Here is a 25,679-nt window from a genome sequence, read left to right as displayed (position 1 = left end):
TAACTTTATTAAACAGCGAATTTTATTTCCCAGAATCGTTACACACAAAAAGGAGAAATCTTATAAACATGTACAAAAATATATTACAGCGTCTGTAATGATTCGTGCAGATAATCAAAGTGCAACACCAATGAATTTAAGCTCTTGGGGAGAAAATTAATGTTTCTACCAAGAGTTTTGTTATTTGAACCTTAGCAAACAAAAAGCAATAATATATATTTTCTTGATGACACTTGAAATATTTCACAGTAATATAAGGATTGGTCAATCATTGTTATTATTTTTTTTAAGTGACCTGATCTTGGATCTATAAATATGTAACAATAATGGTATAGAAACTCTGATTAAATAAAGTGGTTCATATCCTTGAGGATGTTTAGAACTATTAGACTATGGAAAGAAAACTAATTATAAACAGGTATAATGAAGATGACAATATTTGAGTGATAATGAAAAGAAGTTGAAGTGTGTGTTATCAATGTAGGATGCAGCTTGCCACAAGGGAGATATGCATTAGGGCAACTCACAAAAGACTCTAGAAGCATGAAAAAAGATGTCCAAATCAGTCATGTTTCATATTCCACTGATTCTTACACCAAGTATGAAGCCACATGAAGAGGCTCATGGATCAAAACTTCGGGTTCTTGAAATAATAAGGATCATAACCAAAACAAGCAAACAAGTTTCATTATTTGTGTGCCTTTACCTAAAACCGCAACTCTACCATGTTTAAAAGTCATTCAAAAATTCTGACACTGTAGTTGACAAAAAGATGGTTGTTTCGACTTAGCCGACTGAAATTGCAGCACATTTCAGTTACAAAACCTCTAAAATCACTGCAGGATAATAAATAACAGGAAAAATGATTTAATTGTGGGGAGAAAAAAAAGATCTGAGGAAACTGCACAAGAAAAGCAGATGCTTAGATAAATATTAACAACTGTTCTAGAGAAAGATAGTGCACCAAGAGAGAGACACTTTTTCTCAGAACGTGAGGTCAATTAAATATGAGTGAAATTGGATTTCTGAGCTGCAAGAGAAATAATATATTCTGCCTACATGTGATGTAACAGATAAAATATGATCTTGCAGTATCTTATCTGCTAGCATCCAGTGACTTCAGTTTTATTTTGAAAAGGTAATAAAGCATTGTCAAAGAAATAAACACAAAGGAGCAGGTAAAGATTCAAGGTGCAACAAGAACATAAACAAACTTCTTCCTGAAGTCTGGCCTCTTGACTCATTTGTCTTCTTTCCTTCCTTCCCCCCCTCCCCCATAACCCTCCCCATTCTTTCCCCTATCCAATCACAATCCTGGCCAAAAAATAATAATCAACTATTTTGAAAACCATAAGCCTCAGAAAGCAAGAACACTAAGTTAGCCTATGCTACTTACCCCGAATGATGTCTGTGCCTGTAAACAAATACACACAAGCCTAGTAACAGTAGGAATAGAGCTGTTAGTTTGTTAATTGATTTCTCACTGAACTATAGCATTAACAGGATGCACTAAGATGATGATTACATCAGTCTTAAGTTTCTCAGCTACTGTATAGGGATAGGCTGATCTCCACACAACACATAAACTGTGAAGGGGCCTTTTGCTTTTCAAGCAGGTCCAAAGTTTAATCCCTGACAACTCAGTTTAGAAAGATCTGAAGTTACTAGTTTGGGAAAGACCCTGCCCCAGACCCTGGAGTGCCAGAATAGATAACAGTAGATAATACTAAGACAGATGGACCAGTAATATGTATAAGGCAGTTTCATATAAAGTGTGGAGATTTCTGGGTGACATCATTTGTTGCTCAGACTGAGTCCACAGGTGATAGCATAAGTGATTAAGTCAATTAATAGTACTTTGCTGATGCAACAGGAGAAACTGACTCATTTGCTCTGTCTTTCATGAAAGGACACCTACAGGCCTTTTGGCTAGACTGCTGTAGCCCTCCCATGATGCATTCACTGTACAGGTTTCATGCCATGAGGCAGTCATAATCTAGTGGCGGTCCATAAATGAAAGAAGTGAAAATAACACTTTGTAGGTTAAAATATACAGGAAGGTTTCCTGTGGATGTTCAAAATAAAGCCTTAGAATTAGTAGATCAAACTACTTTAACCTGTGCAAACTATAATCAACTAATTTAAGTCACCTCACTCTCCACTGACACAAGCATATATATATATTCTGCAAAGTAGCTCTGTCACGTATGTAGGTGTGTTTTCAGCAAAGTCGTACTTTGGGATTAAGCCCTCCAAATGGACTTTTGCAAATCATCATTGCAGTGAGCAGAGGTGTCAATATTTGTATATAATGCACATTATTCTTTTTCTTAAAAAAACAACCAACCAACTACCAGGGGCTTCACAGTATTACAACAAAAATAAACTTATGGAATTCACTTCCACAAGATGTGGCAAAGGCCTCTGTATTTGATAGCTTGAAAAATGCCTAAGATAAATAGAGACTAGTTCTATCTAGTAGGCATGATGCTAAAAAATAATCTCCATGTTTAGGAACAGCACACCTCCAACTAGCAGGTGTGAAGGTAAACAATGTGGAGACTATTGCCTTCAAGTCCTGACACTGGGTTCCACTGTTGGACCCTTGGCCTGATCCAGCAGGGCTCTTCATATATATTCTACTTATACAGAGACAACAGTGATAACATCTACAGTAGCTAAAGAATTGTAAGATTTTTAAAATGTCAATTTAAATATATATAACTTTCAAATATAGTAATTTGTTGATTTTCTAAATACAATTACATATTCTTATGAAAGCTCTTTCCATGCATACGTTCCCCTTTTCTCCTTCCCCAAACAAATACAACTTTGTAAAGAAGCCTAGTCCAAGACAGGCCTTTAATTTTTGGCTAAAAAAAAAAAAAAAACTGAACTGAAGCGCATTCTTACAATCTCTAAATGGAATTGCAGAAGGTGGATTTTCTTTTCAAGTATCATTAGTGAACAAATTCCTGCCTCCTTGGAAGTGTAAAATGTTAGATTTCCTTTTGAAGAATAAAGGTAGTTTTGCATTGTGTTATCAAAGTATTGTTTAGTATATAGTTGCAACTATTTTTACATCTGCTCAATCCCAGTTTAGTATTTTGATTGTAAACACAGTGGAAAAAAATGTCAAAAACCTTACCCACAAAAACCAGAAGGTAATTTTCAAAGGCACTTGTAAGAAACACTCCCCCTGCTGTCCTTTTACTGGGGGGCCTTCAGAGGTTTATCCCTGTGCTATGTTGCTAGTTCCTGTAATGTGCACGGAATGCAGCATCTACGTGAGGGCCACTTCAAATGACAGAAAGCATATGGAGCCTGTCATAACACATGCCATGACTATACATGTGTTTATTTTACAAGATATACATGTTGCCCAAATGCACATATCAGAAAACTGCCACTAAGCATCGCTCCCCAGTGCATGAGGTACATGATAGCTTCTGTGCTTTTTCGTGTGCAAGTGGTACCCATATAGGACAGATTCAGTGTTTGAAGTGGCCCTAAAATGCTTGACAAGAACCCTACCTTCAAGTGTGTTATACAATCTTTAACTGTAACAGGTACTGAACTTTAATTTTAGAATGCGTTTATCACTGTGCCCCACGCAAAGGTTTTCTATGCGATGGAGGTACCAGATGGATAGGCAAGCTACTGGGGAGTTCATATCCCTCCAGTTTTATCTTGATAAGATGCTTTGCTAATGCAAATTCCTCCTCATCCAACATGCCATCGTTATCACAGTCAGCAAGCTTCCAGATTTTTCCCAGGACACTGTTGGGCAGTTTGGAGGTCAACATTTCCTTCTTTGCATTGACCCCAGAGACTCTACCATTGACTGGCGAGAGTGTGTAAAAGATTTCATCATATATAGGTTTATCTTTGGCAACAATCCACTCCTCCTCGTCGGCTCCTTCCTTGGCACCTTCCCCATAGCCCTGGTCAAATGGTCCTACTGTGGTGCCATCAAATGCCCCACCTTGAACCTTCTGCGCAGGCGTGTTACGCTCTTCCTGGCTCACCAGAGTCATGAGGTAGGCAACTTTGTTTGCCAGCATATTATCCACAGCTTCAATCAGCTTTGGCTTCAGAGAATGGAATTTGGTGAAGTCGTATTTCTCCAGCTGCTCCTGTGAAATGGAAAAACAGTGATTGCAAGTAAGAACACTGTTCAACAATTCCTTGATAAAATTCTTGGCATCTGCCAAGTGTGAATAAGGATGATTCCAGAATGAATGTTGCATGAAAGAAGCCTTCAATACGAATAGTTTAGGAAGCTATGTCCATGTTTATATTTACCCAGGCTGCACCATAGAAAAACAACACAAAAATATAGTTCTGTGAAATGCTTTAGATAGAAGGAAGCCAAGGTACTTGAAGAGAAACAACAGAGTGTTGACAGTAAGACCGTGTACTTACAAACATTTACCCTGTACCAGCAAAGACACAGATAAACTATGGAATTTGCTTGTGCAAGATGTGGAGATGGCAACAAATTTGGGAAGCTTTAAAAGGGGACTAGATAAATTCATAAAGGCTCAGGTTATCAATGGCTACTAGTCATGATGGCCATCCATGCACTACTCCCAGAACCAAGACAAGATGCCTCTAAATATTGTCCTGGGGATCATAAGCAGATAGTGCTATTATACTCATGCCTTCCTTGTAGGCTTCCCATAGGCAGTTGCTTGATCACTGTGAGCACAGGAAATTGGGGCTAGGATGGACCTTTGGTCTGATCCAGCAGGGCTGTTCTTATATTGCACCCCTACTTATCTATTTACTTTACAAAAGAGGCTCTCTTAGGGCTGTTCCTGCATAACAAAATCACCCTAAATTGATGTTTCCAGGCAGTTCTGACACACTGGAATTATCTAGTGAAAGTCACAGGTTGTCATAACACACATTTCAAATGGCTTCCAGTTTGTGGCCAAATTATGATCTGAAGAGGTGCCTGCATGTGAATCCAGAGAGAATCTTGCCACTCTGGGACAGCCTGCAAAAAATTCAGCTTACCACAATACAGCCACAACAATGGCTGTGTAGTCAGCCTTAATTACTGGATGATATTCTTAAAGATACATCTTTTTTTGTTTGTTCATGGTGTGACAGTTTCAGTTAGCAACTCATTTCTCAATTGTCTCAGCTGTTCTCTGTTTCAGAAGGGTATTGAGCAACTTGAAGAGAAACAGAGATATGACTAACTTTCTGGTGACATTCTCATAATCTACATACCTTTCAACGCCAAACTTGGAAGTTCTGCCATAAGCCCCAACACCACCAAATGCAGCTGCAGAGGCTACAATATCAAGTAGAAGACCAGTATGGGGAATGGGGCTTTTGACCCCTTACCCTTTCAGTAGCTCTCTCCCCCAAAGTCCCCCAGGGAGGGAGTACTGGTATCTGCACATACAGGGTTTTGATTTCCCCCACTACCTCTTGAGATCCCAGGGGGGAAAAACACTGGAGATGGGAGCTTTTAAAGCCTTTCCCACCTTCCCTCTGCACAGAACTTCTTTTTCACATAAAGATACCACCACCCCAAGATAGATTTGTAAAGTAAAATATCCCACTTCAAGGCAAAAAACTATATGCAACTCAGCATCATGTGTAGCTTGGCTCATGTGTAGTCCAGGCTTATGAAACCTGAAACAACAGCCATTTTTGAGCAATGCCTTATTAGTAATCCCACTGATGTGCCTTCTACATGGTCCTAATTTCGAGCCAGATTCAACTACAAGGTTACCTATTATCTGTGAGGATTAAAAAAAAGGAGTGGGGGATAACTATGCATGACACCTTGAAAGGCAGGAAATAAATGTACTGAATAAACAAATTAAGTGTCTGATTTCCTTATACAATAGATAAAGCTGTTGTTGTTTTTTGGTAGAGTTTTTTTATGATAAAGCTGTGATTGAAATAATTAGAGGTAAACAAACTATCCATCTGTTGAGGTACTGTACCTGCATTTTCTTGACTTCAGGGAAGTCCCCTGGTGAGATCTGGTACTGTTGCTGCAACTGAACATAAATCTCAGGTAGCTTGTTGATAAGTTCTTTCTTCTTATTTTCTTTTCCAAATACCGAAGGCATTTCCTTCTTCAGGTGACTAATGATATAAGCATGTACCTAAAACAGAACAGCAGGCGATTCAAGTTAGCAGTGATTTTCATGCCTCCTACCTCACAACAGATGTGAACAAGAAAAACCCTCAAGAGACACCAGTTTCATGTTTCTTGTATTGTACAAAATACACAAATACAAAACATTCCATATAATTGACACACTCATTTTAGCTTTGCAAAAACTGCTCCCCATCTCCAAAAGAAGGAAAAAAAGGGATTATAACATTCTGTCTCTTGAAGAAAGAGAGAAAAAAGTGGTAGCCAGGAAAACTACTGAGATGTCGCTTTGCAGCTTAGTGCAAATACAGGTGGCTGAGATGGCAGATAATGACTACGTTAAAGAAAGGTAGGGCCTCCTTAAGGGAAAGCATATTATTTGCTCATAAACTTTTATGAATTTAACCTATGTGGTTGTCAGCCCCCCCCCTCCAAAAAAAATACAAATCTATCAGTTAAAATGTCTGGTTTTGACATCAGTTTTAAACCATAGTTAAACTTAGCTGCGCATGGGGCTAAAGCCACACACCTTTCACTCCTCCCCTGCTGCTAGACTGCCAGGAAACAAGCCATGGTCAGATTTAGTGTTACCCCCAAAGCTGGGCTTGTGATTTGTCTTTCTCCAAACAAACCACAACCAAGTGTAACCAAGGTTTGTTCTTAGTTTTCTGCTTATGGTTTGTTTGCCCAGGTTCCGCTGTATTGCTAAGCCAGACCATAGCTTACTTAAGTTTAACTATGGTTTAAAGTGGCATGTGAGCAAGGCCAATGATATGGATTGAATGTAACCACAATAGAAGTGTGTGTTATATATTTGCTGCCTCTGTATTTAAAGACAATCACAAAGAGATGCCATGAGGAAAGCAGAGCAGTTCCTGTCTATGAAAAATTAAGCTACTATTTATGTATCATACCTACCATGGACAGTAAACTGATTGAAATGAATCACTTTAAAAGTTAGTTGATTATTCACTTTAGCAAGAACAAACCCTACAACCCTTCTTCCTATCCATCACTTAATCACCCATCTAATACAATGTGAAGCAGAAACATCAAGCACTTAACTACATAGAACAGACAAATACAGACATAAGGAACATAGAGAAGAACCAAGCAAAGATCAGACAAAGCAAGCAAGCAAGACTGAGCGAGCTACTGTAACAGAATGAAGGTGAGGATCTAATTAGGATGTACTGATCAAGTGTGTGCAAATGAGCTTAAAACATGGTGTCTGTATATTATTTTTATGCAAATTATGACACTGATCCAGCAAGTTTCTACATTCTTACTGAATGTGATCCATGATAGAATGACAAGATTTTGGTGCAAGGAGTATGGGAAGTCAAATGCTGAACGCTTTCAATAGTATTTCCCCCTGTCTCATTTAACCAATTACATTTCTTCAAAGCCCCCATTGTGCTTTTACAGATGAGGTTTTCAGCCTTCAAAGCATTTAAATATGACCTATCACACTGCGCACAAGGAATACCAGAGCGGCTGATAAGACCCTGAAGTTGATAGGGAGCTGACAACTGACTTACTCAATTATTCTAACATGATAGGAATTTCAAGAGTATGCTTAGGAGGCGAAGGCAACATCAAAATGAGAACCTACATAATGCTTTTGCTTTTCTATAAAAGAAAACAAACACCCACTAAAAGAAAGAAAGAATGTGGTGCTCTAAAAGAACTGCTGTATTGATTGGAATCCATTTAAAGTCATTTCAAACTTCCTTTTCAACTCAGTTTGCCATTTAGACAATTAACAGTTTGGCTTAGATTCTATGATAAGCTAAGGAAGTTCAAGGAAGCAAAGTTTGACCTCTTATCCACGCACCCTTGCAGTCAGCTACAGCACCCCCTCAAGCACCACGAGACTGGGTGGGGTGGGGAGCATTATCCAAAATTGGACTTTGATCCTAAGATAAAGATGCTTATAAAAGGAATGTTTCCCATTCCCTCACCACCACCCCATCCCAGATTGTTCAGGAGGGCCCCAGACTCTCTGGGTGAGCTTTTGAGGGGCTGATGGTGATTGGAGGAAGGAGGATGGGTTGAGAAACTGTCCTTTCCTTTCACAGCTGTTGCACACTAGGTCAGAAGTTTCACTGGGTGTCCACTAAAATCTTCAAGATCTCTTTAGTGCTAAACCACTACCAGTTCAGACTCCACATATGGTTAGGATTTTTTGCCCCAATGTGCATAACTTTATAGCTGCTTACACTGAAACAGCATTTGCCGTTTTAATGTTCATTCACCCAATTTGGAGAGATCTTTTGGAGTTCCCTGCAATCGCTTTTTGAATCCCAACCTGAAAAAATTGTTGTCATCAGCCATCTTTTTCTGTCCATCCCCAACTCCAAGTCATTTATGAATAAGTTAAGGACCACAGGTCCCTGTTGGTCTGGAAAGTTTCCTTTCCTCCCCTAAAAGTAAAACAATAATCACTTTGATTTAATACTGTCAGCTCAACTGACTTTACACTGCTGCCCACTGCTGCACAGAAAGCGGAGGAGGAAAGATAACAAAAAAGGCACTTCACCAAAAAGTGCTCAAGGAAAGTCAAGCTTTATCTCACAATTTTACCTTTGCAAGTCGTGATCTCTTGATAAGGTCATTCAGTTTTCTCACTGTTGCCTTTTGTGGTAGGTTCTGGATGTCCTGGAACAGATCTTGTGCTTCCACCTCAAACAGCTTTCGGTTCTCTGAGTTTTGCAGGGGCTGAGACCAAAAAGAGCCAATGTAGACACGCAATACCTCTGGAGTGTTAATCACTTTCCCCAAAGACCACATGAGTGCTCCATAGACTCTCATTAACTGCTGGGTGTCTACTTGGTCAGCCTTATTCAACACAACCCGGATCTTGTCATCCTGACCCCGGAACGCTTTGATTGCTTCTGAGAACTCGTCAGAAATATCAAGTTTGTGGGCATCAAATAAGAGGATGATACGATCAACACGCTCAGCAAACCACTGCAGAACCTGACAGAAGTCATAGCCTGAAAGAGAAAGGGGGGAAAGAGAGGGGAGGGTATAAAATTGCTTAGACAGTGCTTAGAATTATTTAGAAGTAATTTTAATTTTCTAACACAGGTACTTTGAGAAGAGTCTGGACATAATTTTAAAATGCTTGGGAAAACAGCAAGTTCAGATGTTGCATTGGGGGCAAACTCAATATACCTTAGATACATTCAGTGAGACTTCTTGCAGGTTCATGCTAGCTTTGATGGATGATGCAAAGGGTATTTTAAATCACAAAATGTAGAACTTTTATCTGACAGAAATTCTGTCATCAGTTATTACAGAATTTCAAAGTAATATTTTATCATGCACCTAGTTCTCCTATTGATTTTTTTTAAAAAAAATTGCCATTAATTTTGGCTGGATCACTTCCAATGTAGTCACTGTTTTTAAGTTAATTAAGAAACAGACCTTCTAAAACACACACACACACACACACACACACACACACACAAAAAAAAAAAAACAGAGAGAGAGAGAGAGAGAGAGAGAGAGAGAGAGAGAGAGAGAGAGAAGAGAAAGAACCCTAGATTAGGAGATTTCCTGACAGATGGAGACGTTATATGATATCACTGGCAAATCAGATATCAGCCAAGAAGAGGAATTGGTAGGAAGAAGATAACTATGTAAGTGCTCAACGAAAGCAGCTGGGTGGTCTTTAAAATAAACATTTTCATTTTGGAAAGCAAAATGAGGCTTCTCTCTCTCTCTCTCTCTCTCTCTCTGTGTGTGTGTGTGTGTGTGTGTGTGAGAGAGAGAGAGAGAGAGAGAGAGGGAGGCTGATCCAACAAAATAGTGAACTTTCACACAGAGTTGACATCTAAGAGCTCCCTTGCATTTAACAATCCAACAGATTCTGCTTCAGTTTTGAAATTAATATTATCCTCCAGCCTGGCATTGGACAAAAATGCAAGGGGAACAGAAACTTCAAGTTTTATCTTGTGCTTCTCCAAAACAGAATAAACCATGGGCGTGGTTTGTTGGGTCAGGATGATAAAAATGAACTCACATTCAGACATCACAACAAGCCAGAGTCTGGCTTGATTACCAGCAGCTGTAGGAGTTGGGGAAGAGTAGCACTGCACATTAAACCACAGCTTGTTTTGAACTGTGGTTTAATGTGACATGTGAACTGGATCATTGAATAAGCCTCCATGAGGAGGAACTATGATAACAGGGAGGTCAAGCATTGAAACAGTCCTTTATCCTGCTACCAGTATATATTCTGTTGTCTCTTTGAAAAAATGAACTCTAGTTGTATAAAGATGAGGGCTGTGAGTTTTCACCTTATAGAAAGCAATACCAGCCCATGCACAACAGAATGCAAAACATGGATTTAATAAAACCTGGTCCCTATCCATTCAGCAGACATTAGTTCAAAACAAGGCACCAGAGACTTCCAGGAATGTTACTGGACCATGCTGTCGCCAAGCTGATAGAGCAAGCACTCAAGAGATTAGCTGGATTAGTCTGTACAGCAAAACAGGTCACTAGTCCCTGCAATTATTTTTCTGCACTACTTATTTAATTAAGAACCTGATGTTGTTTTGTTTGTTATAAGCGCTCTGGGATGGGGAAAGGGTGGGACATACATTTTACTATAGATAAAACAAAGCAACAAGCTCACCTCTGCGTATTCGCTGTTTCTCTCCTGAAAGAATGCCGGGGCTGTCTATGATGCTAATGCTCTTCAGAACCTGATTGGGCAACTGAGCACACATGAACCTACAGAGAAAAACAAAAGGGCCCAGTTATTTTAATATTAGTTTTCAGACCTCTAGGAAAAGCAAGAAAATCCTTTTCTGTATCTGAACAACAAATGAGGGACCCCCTAAGTATATCAGATAACATTTCTGTTAGATTAAGTTATATACATACATACATATATATATATATATATATATATATATGCCTGCTTCTTGGGAGAAAAGCAATGACAAACCTAGACAGCATCTTAAAAAGCAGAGACAAAGGTCCATATAGTTAAAGCTATGGTTTTCCCAGTAGTGATGTAGGGAAGTGAGAGCTGGACCATAAAGAAGATTGAGCGCCGAAGAATTGATGCTTTTGAATTATGGTGCTGGAGGAGACTCTTGAGAGTCCCATGGACTGCAAGAAGATCAAACCTATCCATTCTTAAGGAAATCAGCCCTGAGTGCTCACTGGAAGCACAGATCCTGAAGCTGAGGCTCCAATATTTTGGCCACCTCATGGGAAGAAAAGACTCCCTGGAAAAGACCCTGATGTTGGGAAAGATAGAAGGCACAAGGAGAAGCGGATGACAGAGGATGAGATGGTTGGACAGTGTTCTTGAAGCTACCAGCATGAGTTTGACCAAACTGCGGGAGGCAGTAGAAGACAGGAGTGCTTGGCGTGCTCTGGTCCATGGGGTCACGAAGAGTTGGAGACGACTAAACAACAACAAGAAGTTATATACGTTTATGGATATATGCAGAGAAAGAAACCACTCTGAAAGGAATGCAAGAGGGGGTTGTGGAGTCATGTGGACTAGCACCTCCCCTTCAGCCATACATGTGAGAAAGGGCTCTTTCATGTAGGGTTGCCATATTTCTAAAAGTAAAATTCCAAGAGTGAATATCCTGAGATCCCCCCCCTCACATGGAAATACTCTACAATGTCAACATTGGGGAATGCAGGGGGCACTTCTCATGTTCATTGATTGCATGGCTGGGTGTAACCCTTCTTACCATCCCACTACCTTGCAATATGTGAGGGGTGTTATTCTAAACTACCTTCCTAATATACAAAAAGAAGAAAAGCCTTGCTGTATTATAGACATTGTCTTCTCTGTGATCAAGTAATGTCAGTACAAATGATCAGTTGTCAAGACGGACTTGGTTCTTTCCTGAGAACATTATCTCAATACATACAGGATTTCCTATCAAAGCATCCTTGTACAAAAACAAAACTTATGTAGTTTTAGGAAGAGCCATGCCACATAGAGAATAATCATTGGTTACAGTTAATTCAACCAATTAATGTTACAACCAACATTAATTGGTTGAATTAATGTTACAATAAATATGGGATGGGCTAAGGGAAAGGGGGGGGGGAAATAACAGATCGTTTCATGATGGAGTGGGTATCTGGACCCCAATTTCTTACATACCAACCACAGCAAGTAGTGAAGGAGAAGCAAGAGTAAGATTTCTTCCTCATTCTTGAAAGGGAGAAAAGTGACCAAAAACTATAAAACACACATGGCTATTGACAAATTCTAACCCATATCCTAGTTAAGAGAGTCTTTTCACACTGGTGTACAAGTTAAGAAAACACAGCAAGCAAAACATACCAGGTGGAGTAACGTATGCTGTTTAGTTTCATCCACTTTTAATACTGCTTTCCCCATTTAAAAAAATAATTCCTAGGGTGCAATCCTATTGGTTGTCCTTGTGCTGTTGCTCAAACAGAGATATTTGCTAGCAGAAGAGAAGAGAAGAGAAGAGAAAAGAAGAGGTGGCAGTTTTTGCAAATCCTTCTCCTCCTTGCAGCTCTCAATGATACTCACCCCACAAATCTGTTCTGGGGGATTGGCTGACCCTTAAGAACAGATTTTGCAGCATGCTCCAGGCCGCAGGAGGAGAAAGACATGGCAAAAATCTCTCAACCTCCTGTTAGCATGCACCTCTCACTGCATCTAAAGTTGGATGCAATCACTGATGTTTTGTATGGTGTGGGCTGCAGATTGTATAAAAAAATCAGATTGTATAAAAAAATCAGATTGTATAAAAAATCAGATTGTATAAAAAAGAGCTTTAAAACCAGATTTAAGATTGAACTGGGAAAAAAAATGTTTTACAATGTATTCTAGAGAATGTGATTTTCCTCCTGCGCTATCATATTTTCTGCAAAATCCTTTTGACTTCAGCTGAGTATTACTAGAAGCTAAAGAAGCCAGTATTAGGAGAAGACTGAGCTCTTTTATTCCAGCTAAACAATGACACAATGTTTAAAATTTTCCGGAAGCCAAGCAATGAAGAAGTAGGAGCAAGTTTTACAAGAAAAACAAGAACTGCAGTGATATAAGGAGACAGCACTGTGCAATACAGCTAAGCTATTTATAGGAAAGGGGGTAAGGGCAGCAAAAAAGTAAAAAGTGGGAAAGACATCATACAGCAGGATAAGTGCAAGGTGTCTGAAGTTTTGATATAGACTTATTAAAATTAGCATTCTACAAACCTTTTGCAAGTGAGAAGCAACCCTGTGTGACAATATGTGTAACAGCATCTATCTGATTAGAAAGAGCTAGGCATGTTTGTTTCTATGTGCATTGGGAGAGAGGAAGAAACCCCACAGAGAATGACTGAAAACAACCAAAGCCGAAGAGGGGTGTGAGTACACTTGGAGAACAGGATGTACCCCACCCTTGTCTTCCCTTTCCCATTGCTCATGCCACAAAAGCAGAACCAGAGTTTAGAAACTGGTTCCACATATTGGGGGTGGGGGTGCAATGGCGTGGGCCTGGGGAGGGGGTGAAGCAAAGCTAACAAAACTTAGCAGCGTTGCTTTGCTCCTGCCAGGGTAGCAGAATTGGAGCTTGTAGCTCTAACTCTGTTTCCATGTCAAGAGTGAGAGAGGTATGGAAAACATCTGCCTCACAGTAATGCTTCATCATAAAGCTCTCTCAGTCTCTTACTTATGCTGCCAGAAACAAACACACACAATGGAGACCAATGAACCCCTTTAGGGCTCTCCTTGATCAATGGGTGGTGGTGGAAACCTGAAGAACATTATGAACTCATTGTCATGCTGTACCTGCTGATGACTACAGGCAAAACAGAGTAACATGGTACTAAAAATGTAGCTTATCAGTCAAAACACCAATGCCTGCGGAGAGCAGCCAACGTTTAGCAGATTAATGGTGGTAAAGTGAGATACAGAGCTTAAATTTACATATTTAGACATTCAAACTTCCAGGGTGTCTTATCTGGAGCAGCTCAGGAATTTGGCAGGCTAGAAAGCAAATACCTACAAACTATGCGAAGCCTGAGTCATTGCTATGGGAGTTGGTCTAATATTTTCACGGCCCTTTCCATAGTGTGAGGCTCATCCACAGCCAAGAGAGAAGTAGTTTATGGCTCCCACCCCCAAATAATATTCTTCTTGGCTCATTTATTCATTTTTCAAAGGTTTTCATTTACTATTTGGAAAGTTTTGAGTCATCATCCTTGAAGGTTTTCCAAACTCTTCCAGAAATCACTACTCAGAAGCTGTTTCAACCACTTAAATGGGTGCATTCAGAACTTACAAGGGGTACTGCGAATACAGCAGAGTAACAACAGAATGACAACTACTAATACGGTACAGATATAATGTGGAGCAGGCTTGCCCCAGTTACATCCGAGGAGTGCCCATTAAAGAAACCTAAGCACTAATATAGTTTGCATTTGGTCCCCCTTAAATATTGTACTTGAAAGTACTACACGGGGCTAGATAAAACTGCAATTCTTATTTACACTTAGAAGTCTCATTGTTTTCTGAAAAACCCACACATTAATTTCAGCATGCACCCAAACTTTGTGTTGGTCTTTACTCAGGGCTCTAAGGCAGTGCTGGAGAACCTCCAACCAGCAGGCCTAATCAGGTCTGAGATGGGTCCCAATCTGGCCTTGTGAAGCCTTTTGCCACAGCTATGTCTGCCTGCCCCACCCCTGACATCATATGCTGGTCCCACCCACCTGTCGAAAGCTGGCCCATAGGTGGGCAGGAAGGCATTAGGGATTCAGGCTGTCATATGGATCCAATTCTCCACCCCTGCTCTACAAGGACATTCATTTTGTGAGCTTTTGCTTTAAAAGCATTAATATTAGATGTGCATCATAGCAATTCTAATAATGTAATTTAGTCTCACAGAAAGAAGTTTTCTTGTTAAAAAACACACAACTATTTTGATCACTTAATTTTCTACATTTCCCATGGGGGTAGGAGACAAATGAAAAGAAAAATGGTGAAGGAATAAATAAATAAATAAATATACAATATGCAGCCATCTGTCCACCATTGACACACACCAGCCATTATTTTAATCAAAACTAAGCCCACCTAGCAGTTCGAAAGCACCCCTAAGTGCAAGTAGATAAATAGGTACCGCTTTATAGCGGGAAGGTAAACGGCGTTTCCGTGTGCTGCTCTGGTGCCGGTTCGCCAGAGCAGCTTCGTCACGCTGGCCACGTGACCCGGAAGTGTCTGCAGACAGCGCTGGCTCCCGGCCTCTAGAGTGAGATGAGCGCACAACCCTAGAGTCTGTCAAGACTGGCCCGTACGGGCAGGGGTACCTTTACCTTTACCTAAGGAATGTAGACATATTCTACTCCCAAGATAGCAAACAGCAGGGACAATCTGATCAATGGAAGAGGGCTGGGCACATATTTAAGATCATGCCCAATAATTTGTAATTTCTGGATTTTCTTGTTTTTAAAAACATTGAATTCAATACTCTGAGGGAGGAGAAAGCTTCATAGCTGCAGCCAACATGCAACTCATACAATGGAGTGCTGGAGTAACGTAAGCATTCATCTTGGGAGTATTCATTGAGTACGATTCAACCCCAAAAACAAAACAAGTCTGCACACAGCATCAAGAATTGTTCTCCCACCCACCATTCCTTACCTATTCAAGAATGCATTTCCGAAACGGCTGAGTTTGCGAAACGGCTTTTTAGGGTCTACTACAAGAGCATTCCCTGGAACACTCCCTTCAGTGTCTCCATACATGACAGCAATGAATGAATCTGTAGTTGGTTCTGGACCAATCCTCATTCCTGGAAAATCCTGCTCCAACAGATACCTGTGGGATGGGAAATAAGAATACCAAAATTGAAACAATCAACAAACTGAGACACAAAACATGAAGGGCAACCCTTCTAACAGTAAGTAGGGAGATCAGTAGCCAACTCTCCCTGAATGGGGATTTCTACAACTGTCACCATCACTGAGTCACCCACTATATTTCCATTTCTGTCTGCTGCAAGCTTGTAAGTTCACCATTATCTGCAAATAAAATCTAAGGAAGTGTACAGAAGAAAAAAAAAGGTTGGGCCCTATGGCTAGATGAAAGAGATTTGGTTAGTTAGCTGGATGATCAGATTTTTGTAAAAGAATTGTTATGTATAAGAACAAAAGAGCCAACAACCCTTTAATCAATCAGGTTTGAAAGTTAGGCTGATTACAGAAACAAGTTAATTAACTATTACTATTATGCACTATTCATTTATTGTGTGAATGAAACTTACAATCATGCAATAGAACTTCCTTTCCTACCCTCACATGCCATGCACACACGCCATCTGTTCTGGGGACACCCACAACCCTCTGGAGAAGATTTGGAGTGACATTTGGAGGGGGGGAGTTCCTTTGCTCAAATAAAGTTTGTTTTTCCTTTTATCCCAAAGTTGTTCCACCCGCACAATAATTAAATTGGATTCAACTCAATGATATCCTTCTATCTCATATAAATGCTATGCAATATTTCTGTAAATGTAAGCAATTCACTGAGCAAGTTCTTCTCTTGGATTTTATCCTGAAACAGCAGAATCAGGCAATTGTATCCAACCAGGTTGCAGATCAAATCTTCAAACACCAGCAGATTAAACTGATTTTTAACCTCCATGCAAGTCAATCAATATACCCTTCTTCCTGATCACCTGATTACCAGACCAAGTCTTAATCTCCTATGGTCTTTTCTAATCTCAAATTGCACAATATGTAATAACAAACTTTTTTTTAAAGAAGTGGAGATATTTATTTTCTATTCAGCTATGTTTGCTCTTGAGTGCTGCACAGTTAGGGGACAAACCACTCTTTCTCCTGCCTTTGCTAAGAAGTGACACTACTGTATAGTGAAATGTTTAAAGTTCGGCTGTCACCCCCATAGCAACATTTTTGCCTTATGGAGCATTTGATCATGGCCAACTAATAGGCAGACAAATAGCAATACAGTGGTACCTCGGGTTAAGTACTTAATTCGTTCCGGAGGTCCATTCTTAACCTAAAACTGTTCTTAACCTGAAGCACCACTTTGGCTAATGGGGCCTCCTACTGCCGCCGGAGCATGATTTCTGTTCTCATCCTGAAGCAAAGTACTTAACCTGAAGCACTATTTCTGGGTTAGCGGAGTCTGTAACCTGAAGCGTATGTAACCTGAAGCGTATGTAACCTGAGGTACCACTGTATTGGACTAGTCAGTTGCCTAGGTTGCCAGTCCTAAAGAGAAAACATGTAAAAATCACTATGTTTCCCTGAATGATATAATTCACTGATTTTAGTAACACAAATGAAAAATTAACAGACTTTGACAGCTAGACGAATTCAATTATAGCTGGCATGCCAAGTAGCATTATTTGCAATCTGCTCTCAAATAAACCATGTGACAATTATTTTTCCACTACCCACATCCATAAACAATTACCTAGCAACATTTTATTGGGCTATCCATTTCCTGCTTTACACAGGGGGGAAATAAAGGCAGGATAGAAGATACGAGGAATTCTTTATTGTTGCAGGACAGAAATTCTGTATTTCTGATGCACACTGCCAATAAAAGAAAAGCTTCAGCTCCTTGTAATTGTGCTCTATTAACTTTGTTCTTGTTTTTAAAAAGCAGCCCACCCTCCCTGCTACATTTAGGCAACCATACTGCAACCAGTTTCACATGCTATCTGTGCTAATAGGCAATTCACTAAGACGTCAGCTCTGGGTGCTATAGCAACAAGCCAAATATTGGGAAAGGGAATGAATATTTAATTTCATGCATCATGGCGCATCGTAGTGCAGCCATATTTAAAACACTGTGAAGAGTTCTGGTCGACAAATTTCTAAGAGACATGGTACAGAAAAAGGCAACTAAAACGATTTAGGGGTTGGAGCCTGTGTTGTGTAGTGCTCAGTGTTCTATTCTACAATATGTCAGGCTAGGTAGGGCCTGGGAGACCAGGGTTCAAATCCTCATTCAGCCATGAACGCCACTGGGTGACCTTGGGTCAGTCACTGTCTCTTAGCCTACTTCACAGGTTTGCTGTGAGAATAATATGGGGTGGGAGGGAGAACTATTTATGCCATTTTGAGGTCCTTGGAAGAAAGGTGGGATATAATAAACACATAATAATAAAAAATAAATAAATAAATAATCTTCCCTGTGGAAGAAGACCGAGCAAGAAAGGTCTTTTTTCATTTAGAAAAATATATAAACATAGATAAAATATAGATAAATATGTACATGGTTAGGAATGATATATTTGGAATGGATACAGAATATGAAGCAGTTCCTTCATTACACATCATGTAAGTACTTTATGGGATTAATTAACCACCATATGGCATGATAAACATTAGTCGTCCCGTCCCCCATTTTTTTTAATTAAAAGTTTTAGGATAAACCAAGGGATACCGAACAAAAACATCATGGACTTGAAACAGCTGATCTCTCACTTCTAATGTGTGAACAGTTCTGCTACCTGTGTACTTCCCAAGGTATATGGCTAACCAATGTTGGGGAGAGAATGCTAGACAATATAGACCTGTGCTCTGATACAGCATTTCAGGCTGCAATCCTAAACACATTTAATAGCATTTAACTCAGGAGGACTTACTTCCAAGTAAATATGCACAGGACTGCACTGTTACTAACTTGAACTAAATTGCTCCATGTCAGAGGTTTGTGAACCTAGTGCCTTAAGAAGTAGACACACACACACACACACACATTACCATCTTCCTTCTCAACTTGCAAATTGCTCATAAAAAATAGAGGCAGAGTACAATAAAAGTGGACAAAAGTGAATTTTCCCCACTCCACTCTGTTATATTATTAACACAGGAAAAGCAAGGATTTATGTGGCCAGTAGGTATCAGGGGAGCAAAAGTTCAAAGGCATAGAGTGATATACAGGAAGGCTATTTTAAGATAGTCTGCAAAATGTAGAGTAGTTCACACAACAGACATCCTGAGGATATCTGAAGATTGATTCTTTGTCTTCTGCTCACATTTCATTCTCACCCCCACCCTCTTTCAGCTCAATGGAGTCAATTTTTCCTGAAGCCCAGTTCAATTTGAGCTTCAAACTAGAGCAGTGCTAAGAGTTATCCTTGAGTCCTTGCTGTGGTAATTGCAGAAGTCCTTTTCAAACTCCACTCCGGGGAATGTTGGGGAATCCACAGTGGGAAGAATCTGTAATGCCAGACAAGCCTTCCTGCACTTGCTCAGTCGCAGAAGAGGGTATGGTGTGTCCCAGGTGGAATGTTAGTTCACACAGGAAAATGAAGAGGCCCAGTTAAGCCCAACCAGTGCTCCACATAAGTCAATCATGGAATGCCTACTCCTAGGAAGTCATAAAAGGGCAAGTGAAAGGAAGCACATAGACTGCTGTAAAAGAGGAAGGGAGGGAAGGGGGTGGGGGAAAGATGGGGGGATGGGGGTAACTTGGTGACAATTAGGAGGGGAAGGAGAAACTGAAGACAGAACCTTAGGAATAAAAAAGAAAGACAGCTGAAAAGACACCAGGAAGCAGAGGAAGAGCTGATTCAAGCTATCATATTTTGTGTCATAAGCTTGTTTGAATGTGGTCAACATGGGCAAGAGAGCCAATAGACCGAAATGAACTTCTTATGGCTAGTTACAAACAACTTAATGTAACAAAAGGGCTTGAGGCTAACTTCATTTGTACTTTGGTTTATTCTAATTGTTAAATTATTGTTTGTGCTAACTCTTTTAAGCTATAAGAAATATTGCTCATATCCATTACACTCTAGAGAGGTTGCTAACCAGTCATCTTCCTATTCATAATTAAAAGCTGCACAATGAAAACGTATAGCATCTAGATCAAGGGAAGTAATAGTGCCACTGTATTCTGCTCTGGTCAGACCTCACCTGGAGTACTGTGTCCAGTTCTGGGCACCACAGTTCAAGAAGGACACTGACAAACTGGAACGTGTCCAGAGGAGGGCAACCAAAATGGTCAAAGGCCTGGAAACGATGCCTTATGAGGAACGGCTAAGGGAGCTGGGCATGTTTAGCCTGGAGAAGAGGAGGTTAAGGGGTGATATGATAGCCATGTTCAAATATATAAAAGGATGTCACATAGAGGAGGGAGAAAGGTTGTTTTCTGCTGCTCCAGAGAAGCGGACACGGAGCAATGGATCCAAACTACAAGAAAGAAGATTCCACCTAAACATTAGGAAGAACTTCCTGACAGTAAGAGCTGTTCGACAGTGGAATTTGCTGCCAAGGAGTGTGGTGGAGTCTCCTTCTTTGGAGGTCTTTAAGCAGAGGCTTGACAACCATATGTCAGGAGTGCTCTGATGGTGTTTCCTGCTTGGCAGGGGGTTGGACTCGACGGCCCTTGTGGTCTCTTCCAACTCTATGATTCTATGATTCTATGATTTCTAATACACAGAGGTTCCATCACAGACAGGCAGGCAGAGGTTCTGCAGCCCACTATGGAAAGTTTATCCTGAAGGGAAATATTTGAAAACAACCAGTCTGAAGCATACTTGCTTCAGCAATATGGAAATGCTTCACTTGCACTGCTGGGCTTCTAGGATGAGGTGAGTTGAATCCATAAATTGTTCTGATGGGCAGTGCAGAGCATCAGGGCTGATCTCTTTCCTCTGTTATGAGCACTCCACCCTGAATTACCAGGCTAAAAACAATTTTTTACTTACAAGCAAAAAAGAAAAAAAAGAAAAGAAAAGGCCAGTTCTGTGGTACTAGATTTGCTGAAGAGTAGAAATCCTGTTTGAAATAAAACACATGGCATTTGAAACCAGTAAGGAGGAATAGAAAGTGAGGAGGTTAAGGAGCGCATGATATCTCAGCAGTACAGCGAAATGTGGGCACTCTCTGTTCTGCCTCACAATCAGACTAAAAAGGTCAAAGAGAGAAAACTGTTTCATACTCATTTCTCCACATTTTATGTACATGAAATCACGGAGGAGAAATACCATAAAATGGAAAGTGCATGCAACAAACCAGAAAATATTTATGTGATTATGCCTTCTGGTAGAAGCATAGCCACAATCAACCCACACATGTACTGTCTGGTTCACAAACTAACCTTTCTCTGTACAATCAGGGAGTGAGGAGAGAAGAGGTGAGCAACTACAAGGGATATGGTATTTCTGGTGGTGGCATATCAGATTCTTAATCTCAGTTACCTGGCGCATAACCCAACGACCTTCAGGTGCCAGGTTAGAACAATTTTGTTTCTCCAGGCTTCTAATTGGCCATTAAATAGTTTGCTGCTTCTGAACAATGCTTTTTTTGTTTTTGTTTTGAAGGCTGACTGGTTGTTCAATGCCCCACCTACATACAAATCATCTAAGTCATCTTCAGAAACAACAGATGTGTATCATTCCCCTGAGCTGACCATGAAAGAGTGAACAAATAAGAATGGTCAAAATTCCCAAAAAGCAGTTTTAGAAGAGAATAGAGTGGAGTGTCTAGATTTTCCAGATATTCACATATATCCTGTGGCACTTGCATAGCTTTACAATAAAGACAAATTACATTGCACTTTTGTTTGGTGTGAATATCTGTTAAAAAGAAAACACGTTATGAAAGAAATGTCTACTTGTTTGCAACCTAGTAAGGAAAATTGGCATTCTATATAATTCAAAAATGTCTTACAAGCAAATTGTTAATAAAAGTAATTGGTCAAAATCTTATTCCATTAATGCCTACAGTTACCTTTGCAATAATTTAAAGTGAACATTTCAGACAAGTTACAAGTCTGAGCAGTGTGTTGATAAATGAAAGAAGAATGCAACTAAGTAATGTATAGTATAATGCATATACAATGTAATGTGTAACATATACAAATTGTTCAGTTGTGTTTTTCCTGTACAAGGAAAAGTAAAAAGGAAGGAAGGGAATTTCCCAGAAATAAAATTATTTGTTCTACATGAATTTTAAGTTCCGTCTGTAAAATAACCTAGTTATTAGGGTTTTGAATTAAAATTTGATATTTGTTTCGAAGCTGTCTAGGCAAACACTAAGGAAGAAAACACAGCTATAGTAGAAAAACACAATGGCAGAATCATCTGTGGTCTGAAGTCAGGAAAGCTGTTACTGCAAGTGTACAGTACAGCTTTGGAATGTAAAGAAATTCAAAGATGTGGTTTAAAGGACACTTTAAAAAAATCCTGTGTTACATAATTTCAGTCATCAATATTGTACACTCTTCTGCACAGCAGTAGGCATTCCTTATTGTATCCATCACAACAGCACCTACAACCTCAAGGTCACTATTTTCCTTAACCACCTCCCTTTCCTTCAACATCTTTACATCTAATTGCCCTTAGGTGTTGAAAGCAAAATTGGAAAGTTTTGTGGTACCTTAAAGCCTAACTAATTTATAATGGCATGACTAAAGTCCACATCATTTGTTAGTAATGCATGTGCTATTGTCACAAGACAAAATACTAACACATCTTCTCCTCTAGATGACATTTGCAAGTGGAATTTTTTTTTTGCAAGTTAAGGCCTATTAAGAAAAACTTCCTGGGATATTTACCTATGGGGTGTAGCACTGACTTTGTGAAGGTAAATATTAAAGCTCAGGATAACTGGACAATGAGATGTCAGAAAGGTAAAATGCTGAAAGGGCTACACTCTGACGTACCAACCAAGGGATGAGAAGCCTCAAGCATGGGAACCAAATGTGATCTTCCAGGTCTCTTTCTCTAGCCTCTGAGATTCTCCCTCACTGACCCTATTTCACACCCTTCTTGAGTGGATTTACCTGGCTAGAATATGTCCTTGAACTATGACAATGTATCTTGCATTGGTTATTACACACACTGGGGCTCTTTTTCAGCCAATGTGAAACAATCCCTTCTGTGCAACCTTCCAGAGCTTGTAAACTGTTGATGGGCAGGGCCAGAAGCAAAGCTGGAAGAGAAAATGTATCTGAATTCTACTTTTGTGCAGTAGACTAGTTTCCATGCACATGCACCAAAAAAGAGCCCAATGAGCTATGTGGGACTAAAGAAGAGGGAATGTGTGCAGTGAATATTCACTACAGCAAGGGAGAGCACTAACAGGATTAATATCTAGGAAAATTAGAGATTACACAGCATCAGCTGTTATGGAATATTTGGTATGCAAGTATCTGTGAAGCGGGACTAGTTTGGTTCCAGAATCCCTACATGTCATGACAAAAAGAAAGGTACAGCTCTGCTATGCAAACTGAATCAAAGTAGAGATCCAGTTCAGTGTACTACTGAAAAAAAACACCACAATACATAATAGATGGCAAGGGAAGATGCCCAATTTGTGAGGAGGCACAGACTGGATTAAGTACTGCCACTGTTTAGCAATAAGAGCTAGTACAGCCCATATACTCTCAACCTGAACTCTTAGTCTGCAGAATGGGAACATTATCTTACAGGTTATTTGGAAAGATGAATTATACTTGGATTACCAAGCATTAAAAATATTAGTGGGCTGGCCTGTGCTGTTCACTCAGACAGATAGAATATGGTAGTTACCCAGCAAGACCCTAACAATAGAACAGACAGAACACTGAAGCTTATCCTAGTTCAACACACTGCCCCAAAAGGGAGGCATATCCACACAGATACAATCGTCAACACATTCACAACAAGGCAGCGGAATGCCTCTCAAGTTCACCTATGTGCCCAGTTAGGCTGGCTGGGACAAACAAGAGAACCCATCACCATTCGCTGCTACAGACCCTTCTTTTGAAATTCACCAAACCTCCACATCTTATGGCCAGTTCAAGTATTTGCTATCATAGTTAACAGCATACATAAAAGGTAAAGGTAAAGGGACCCCTGACCATTAGGTCCAGTCATGACCGACTCTGGGGTTGTGGCGCTCATCTCGCTTTACTGGCCGAGGGAGCCGGCGTACAGCTTCCGGGTCATGTGGCCAGCATGACTAAGCCGCTTCTGGCAAACCAGAGCAGCGCATGGAAACGCCATTTACCTTCCTGCCGGAGCGGTACCTATTTATCTACTTGCACTTTGACGTGCTTTCAAACTGCTAGGTTGGCAGGAGCAGGGACCGAGCAACGGGAGCTCACCCCGTTGCGGGGATTCGAACCGCCAACCTTCTGATCGGCAAGTCCTAGGCTCTGTGGTTTAACCCACAGCGCCACCCGCGTCCCTCAACAGCATACATACATTGGGGTTTATAACCCCATGCCTTCCAAATCATGACGGATCCAAGGATGTTATCAATGTTTACTGAATTTTCATCCTGCCCTTCCTTCCAAAGGGGCTCAGCAACCACTGAAGAGATTAAAACTACCGCTATAAAACAAAAACGTATCTAAACATTTCCAAAATGTGGCAATATACATACAAGCACCATTCACAGGGTGCTTACTTTTTTTCTCCCCACTTTTATGACAGCGGTGGATAACAATAATCAAGTGGACCCCACAGCAAAGGAACAAACAAAATACCCCTACAACCCAAACTTGCTAATCATTTTTGGAACTAATAGGCAAGGTGCAATGGTTCAACTAGGCCCAGGTTTAAATTCCCACTTGACCACGAAATCCTCTCGAGTTTCCTTGGGTGAGTCACCTCCTTTCGCCATAACCTACTTTACAGGGTTGTTGTGAGGACAGATGGTGAAGGCCACCTTTAGCTCATTGGAGGGAAGAGAGGCTATAAATATAAAGGACAATATAATAAACTTTGTCAGGTGTCACTTTTTCAAACGACTGTGGGGCCATTTCCTGGAAGTTAGTCATATTTGAGTTACTTGCTCAGAAATGACAAGAGGGTTGCCTCACCCCTCCTGCACTTCCAAAGGCAGGTCAAGGAGACACGGAGCAGCTGAAAGATTTCCCCCTTGCGGTTGCAGGCACAGGAGCCCAGCCAAGGCATGTGGCGGACCTTATAAGAAGACCTCCATGTACATATATATATATATATATATATATATATATATATATATATCACCTTTAGACTAATAACAAGGAGGAGGAGGAGGAGAAGCAGGAGGCGCCTGGGGCTTCACAGAGGGAGAGATGGGCCAGTTTGGGCCAGAAGGGAGACGTGCGCGCCTGAGTTGACGCGCCCTTGGCCGCCTGGCGAGGCCGGGAGGCGTTTCCCCCAGGCGGCGAGCGCGCGCGCCGGACCTACCGGATGAAAGTGGTCTTGCCGGTGCTGTACTGGCCCACGAGGAGCACCATGGGCTTGTTCTCGAAGTCGGCGGGCTCCAGCGCGGGCGAGTGGAACTCGTGGAAGTGGTAGTGCTCCTCCAGCGGCAGCAGCTTCTTCGCGTAAAGCTCCTTCAGGCCGCCCGTCACCGTCTCCACCACGTCCTCGCCTTCCCCGGGCCGGTGGCGCCCGCCTTGCTTCAGCCAGCTGAACATCTCGACCGCCTCTCGCAGCAGCAGTAGTAATAATAGTAATAGGACGCAGCCGCCGTCCACCCACCTCGCTCGCCTCGCCGCTGCCCGCACTGGAAGGCCGAGCCGGCAGACGGCGAGCCCCGCCCTTCCTCCCCGCTTCCGTGCCTTCCGCCCTCGCTCTGCGCCG

At 40.8% G+C, this 25,679-nt stretch overlaps 1 protein-coding gene across 1 annotated transcript; it reads right to left on the bottom strand.

Moving 5' to 3' along the window:
* Positions 1–25,513, bottom strand: EHD4 (EH domain containing 4; the record flags this gene model as incomplete). The annotated part of the gene is made up of 6 exons (XM_083607157.1): positions 1–4,136; positions 5,970–6,134; positions 8,714–9,126; positions 10,776–10,873; positions 15,779–15,955; positions 25,281–25,513. 6 exons carry the CDS (start codon positions 25,511–25,513, stop codon positions 3,600–3,602), a joined length of 1,623 nt encoding a protein of 540 aa, XP_083463283.1. The 3' UTR covers positions 1–3,599.
* Positions 25,514–25,679: the final 166 nt, after the last annotated feature.

The sequence above is a fragment of the Podarcis filfolensis genome (genome assembly GCF_964270895.1).
Source record: "Podarcis filfolensis genome assembly, chromosome: 1".
Taxonomy (NCBI): Eukaryota; Metazoa; Chordata; class Lepidosauria; order Squamata; family Lacertidae; genus Podarcis; species Podarcis filfolensis.
The sequence above is the reverse complement of the archived record's forward strand: the minus strand, read 5'-3'. Positions and strand labels throughout refer to the sequence as shown.